Raw genomic sequence first — 5,364 nt, 5'->3', positions numbered from 1 at the left:
ATTTTAGTGAGCCAGAATCTATGCTACCGTGGGGCAGTTAGATTCTCCTTCACTAAAACAAACAATTTTGACCAAACACTATCCCTAGAATAACTCTTATTCCTATAGTTGTCTAGTCTTTGTTTTCGGTCAAGATTTTTACTAACAACTTAGTAATTCTTGTAAGTATGACTAGCCATTTTCAGATCTTATAGAACGGTATGAACTTGCCTCCAAAATAGAAGATAATATCCAAAGCGGAACTATAAAACCTTATTCATTTTACTAAAGCCTGGGTTGTTCCGAATCCTATGTTACAACCCTCCGTGGGGATAGCCGTCGCTAAACGACTAGCGAAGGGCCGCTTAAAGCTAACCAGCAGGCACAACACAGGAATCTCACGGTTCAGACTAATGGAGAAGACCATAGGATATATTGACACATATCCTTCACCCACTTACTATGAACTACTTCCTATGTTTACCTTAATATTGACTCATACAAAACACTCTCCATTGGGAGGCCACTTCTAGGGTGACACGAAGCATCATATGAATCTCACGGTGTAAACTATGTGGAGACGTGGCAGTTGAAGTCTATTTATCGTATAATAGACTTATGTTTGAACAACTTCCTCTTATTGATCGAAATCTAGATTTAAGCTAAAAATACTTTCCATAGGGAGGTCACTTCCAGAGTGACACGAAGTACCGCTTAAATCTGGATTGTGAACTCTTAAAGACGTGAGAGCTAAAAATAACGTATCATATATGTTATTAATCTCCCACTGAAGTTTTCTAATAACTCTATCATATACAAGTTATTAAACTGCCATTGAAGTGTTCTATTTTAGGTAGATTATATTTAGGTTCTTTTTGACTAAGAAAACAACCCTAAGTCTATGTGGTTTATCCAAATATAACTCTTATAATTAGATTTTAATCTATGATTTCTAGGTAATAAACCATTTTATTACCTCACATCACTCATGTATGCTCATAAAACCAGTTACCAACATCCAATTATTCAGCCATAATCCCTAGGTAGGAGGTGTTCTGTAACCCGTCAACTTAAGTACTAATAACTTGTAGAAATACAAGTTATTTTTGCTTTTAAGTTGGAACAACTAAAGTTTTTAATGATAAATTCTCCTCATTTTTAGAAGAAACGTGTGGAATTACTCAAACATTAGCAAACTAATGCAAAAGAAGTTTTATTACTAAATACTGTGGCACTAACGCATTGTATTGCAGGATTTTAAGAAGAAGCTAACGCATCATTAAGAAGTGCCGCAGGCAAAAGATCTAACGCATGGGTCATGCGTCGGAGGGAATTCGACGCAGAGAAGATTCATTGATCCAGGCTGATTGTGTCACATCACCACTTGCAAGTATGTGTACCTGTAGCAGGAAGCATCTGAAAAGCTTCTGAGTGTCAGGCGGCTGACCAAGGCATGGACTTTAATGCTGCCCATTACCAAGTGGAGATGACCAACGCCTATAAATAGATGAAGTCCCTCCAGAACACAAAAATACAAATACATACATAGAAATTTTCAAGATTCTCACTCTCATAATTAGCGTAGTCATAGTTTTAGTTCTTTAGAAGTTGTGCTGTGGTGCTAAGATGATCAGAACGGTTGAGAACCACCATCACTGCCGATCAGAGAGCGGAGGAAGTCAAGCTTGAAAAATACACTTCGTCCAACTCCTATACAAGTGATTATACACAACTAGATTGAACCAAAGAGATACAAGAGATTGTACTCTGCGGCTTGACTCAGTTTCTTTCATCTCATTTATCGCTTTCATTTCATCTGATTAAATATTGCTTTTGTAAAGACAATATGCTTCTTTATAAAATTCATATATTTGATCCATCATACTTTGCCATTGTTTATTTCTTGTTTATGTTGAATGCATCTATACTTTATGCAAAATCTCATTTCAAATGCTTATGCCATCTTGATCAATTGGTGAAAGCATCCTTAGCTTAGATTATTCGAAAGAATAGATAAGCCAACATCAATTAGGACGCCTAGTACATCTAGAGATAGACTTACTGATGTCTATTGCATTCTGTGTTAGACGCATGCTTCCTAGAGATAGGTTTTGTATGTTAATCGCATTGAGAAGTGTTGAATAAAGTCTAACGCATAAACAAAGATAAGCAAATCATCTCATCTCATCCACATCACACTCTGGTTTGTGTACATTCATCATAGATCGATGCATACCATTTACATTAAACTCCATTTTCGTATGATCCATCACTCACTTCTCAACTCTTTTGTATCTTCTTGCACAAGCACAAAACTTTAGTGTAAATAACACATTTCTTCATATATTTTAGGAAACCCCTACAACAACTACAACGCAAAGTCTGCGTTAGTTTAACTGAATCCCTAAGTTCGACCCTGGACTTACCAGGAATCTAAATTAGATTAATACTTGGGTCTAGTTTAGGAAAACCTAAAACGTCAATAGAAGGAATGTTGTACGTTCTGTTGCATATCTTTAATGCACCAACATGTTACAATTACATAAACACATCAAAGCATCAACACATCACTTAGAACTTATTCTTCCAATTTATTTTATGCAATACACTCCTAATGCGAATCACGATAGCAACAAACAAATTTTTGACACCATTGCTGGGGATTCAGAAACAAAACTAACCAGAAATTTTGTTGTATCTTTTGTAGGAACACTTTAGTCGATGGAGTATTACAAGCCAAGCCTAAGCTTGTGAACGTTTATGAGCAGGGAGAGCACTGTTGAATTCATATACGACCCCGAGATTGAAAGGACCTTCTGACGTAGAAATCGATCTAATCGTCGTCGAAGGTTGAGGAAACAACTTCTCAGACAATAGAACAGGCAACGAGCAACGAAGGAATAACAGGCAAATCAGAACTTAGCTTAGCAACTAGCTCATGCTGCACAAAATCCGATCCTAATGGCGAACAGTAGCACGCATCCCATGAGTGAGTACGCGTCCCCTGTACGGTATGATTTCTCTCCAGGAATCATATAACTAATTCCTGATGGGACGAGGTTCGAGATGAAATCTGTAATGCTTCAAATGCTCTAGACTTCTGGACAATTTGGTGGTGGTCGTGGTGAAAATCCTCACGGCCACATGAAGCATTTCCTGGAAATGTGTGATTCATTTGTGATTCCTAGAATCACCCCAGAGGCAATCAGGCTTTCTTTGTTCCCCTATTCTTTGCGTGATGACGCAAAACAATGGATAAGCTCACTAGAGTCTAGTGAAATCAGCACCTGGGAGAAGTTGGTGGAGAAATTTATGCAAAAATACTTCCCACCTACCACCAATGAGAGGAGGCGTCGAGAGATTATGAACTTTGAATAAGAAGAAGCTGAGACCTTAAGTGCCGCATAGGAGCATTTTAAGGGATTGGTCAAAAATTGCCCGAACCATGGACTACCACTAACTATCCAAATGGAGACTTTTTATGGTGGATTGAATAGAGCATCACAGATGGCAGCAGACATAGCGGCGGCTGGTGGAATTATGGATAAATCTTACACCGAGGCTAAAGAGATATTAGACCACATTGCTAAGCACAACATGGAATGGGTGGACGATACGTATGATGGAAGAGTTGATAGGAAGAAGAGATCTCAGAATGTTAACTCTATCGATTCCAATGCAATAGCCACATTTTCTGCATAAATGGCTAAGATGACCAGCCTTTTGTAGAACATATCATTAGGAAACGCATCAAATCAACAGAAGGTGAATTAGGTAGAAGCGTTCGAGCAGCCCATGGTTAACTGTATAGGCTGTGGAGATCCTCACTCCTATGCGGATTGCCTGCAAAATCCTCAGTCAATATGTTTCATTAAAAACAACCCATTTTCCAATACATATAATCCTGGATGGAGGAACCATCCAAATTTTTCTTGGACAGGAGAAAATCATCAGGAGCACCACCCAGGGGCAAACCAATAGAAAAGGCAGGGACCGCCGCCTGCATTTCAACCAACACATCAGCAACATCAACAGTCCTTTAATAGAGGAGGTCTCCACTTGAGAACCTATTAAAGGAGTAAATAGCCCAAAATAACGCCTGAGACCACAAGCCATTCAGAACCAAGTACGTCTAACGCGGGAAAACCTGCGGTGCCGCTGAACACACCATTCCCTAGACGTCTGATGANCCGCCTGCATTTCAACCAACACATCAGCAACATCAACAGTCCTTTAATAGAGGAGGACAGGCGTCAAGCTCAGGATCTCTGCTTGAGAACCTATTAAAGGAGTACATAGCCCAGAATGACGCGTTGCTGAAAAGCCAAGCGTCGTCTATCAGAAACCTGGAAATACAGGTAGGGTAGATAACAAGCGAGTTAAAGAACAAGCAGCCTAGAGTTCTACCTAGCAACACTGAAACTCCTGGGAACAACAATGGAAAGGAGCAATGTCACGGAGTGACGTTGCGAAGTGGAAAAGCTCTTTAAGAAAGAAGAATGAATCCAAGAACCAACAGTCCTTCAAAAGAACGCAACACACGTTCAATGGTAGTAGAAGATCAAGAAGAAAGAACGCCTGAGACCACAAGCCATTCAAAACCTAGTACGTCTATTGCGGGAAAATCTGCAGTGCCTCTGAACACACCATTCCCTAGACGTCTGATATAGAAGAATGATGAACAAAAATTCAAGCGCTTTCTTGAGCTCTTGAGGGAATTTCATATCAACATTCTATTTATAGAGGCCTTGGAGCAAATGCCAACATATGTCAAATTTTTTAAGGACATTTTGACGAAGAAAAGAAGAGTCAGCGAGACGGAAGTAATCGCGCTAACGCAGGAGTGCAATGCATTAGTAAGCAACAGTCTACCCAAGAAACAGAAGGACCCTGCGAGCTTCACAGTTCCTTGCTCGATCGGAGGGTTGGATGTGGGACATGCGTTGTACGATTCGGGAGCCAACATTAATCTCAAGCCACTCTCAATCTTTAAGAAACTGGGAATTCGTGAAGTACAACCCACTTCTGTTACTCTTCAGCTCGCTGACAGAACAATTAAGTACCTTGAAGGAAAGATTGAAGACGTTCTGGTAAAGGTTGACAACTTCATATTCTCAGCAGATTTTATCATCTTGGACTATAAAGCAGATAGGGAGGTACCAAATATCCTTGGATGCCCATTCTTAGCTACTAGAAAAGTTTTAATCGACGTGCATAAAGGAGAATTAACTATGTGTGTAGAAAATCGAGAGGTGAAGTTTATTGTGTTAAACGTATTAAAGCTCCCGGATGGTGAAGATTGTCAACTGAATAGTATAGAGTTACCTGAAGAAGAGACCCATGTATGCGAGATCCTCACGTTAGAGGAGAACCTGAAAGAACCAG

General features: G+C 39.7%; 1 protein-coding gene and 1 non-coding gene across 2 annotated transcripts in view; one reads left to right on the top strand and one right to left on the bottom strand.

Annotated features, from left to right (window-relative positions):
* Positions 1-3,327: 3,327 nt before the first annotated feature.
* On the bottom strand, positions 3,328-3,431 carry LOC120092251. The gene has a single exon (XR_005485961.1). It is a non-coding gene; the product is annotated as a small nucleolar RNA R71 (small nucleolar RNA).
* Positions 3,432-4,736: 1,305 nt separating this feature from the next.
* LOC120090604 overlaps positions 4,737-5,364 on the top strand; it is a 2,151-nt gene continuing 1,523 nt past the window's right edge. Inside the window, exon 1 of the mRNA XM_039048324.1 lies at positions 4,737-5,321. Within this exon, the coding sequence (XP_038904252.1) occupies positions 4,737-5,321 (585 nt within the window). The remainder of the gene's footprint in view (positions 5,322-5,364) is intronic.

Source organism: Benincasa hispida, chromosome 11, assembly GCF_009727055.1.
Source record: "Benincasa hispida cultivar B227 chromosome 11, ASM972705v1, whole genome shotgun sequence".
Classification (NCBI taxonomy): domain Eukaryota; kingdom Viridiplantae; phylum Streptophyta; class Magnoliopsida; order Cucurbitales; family Cucurbitaceae; genus Benincasa; species Benincasa hispida.
This window is presented reverse-complemented; position numbering and strand designations above follow the sequence as displayed.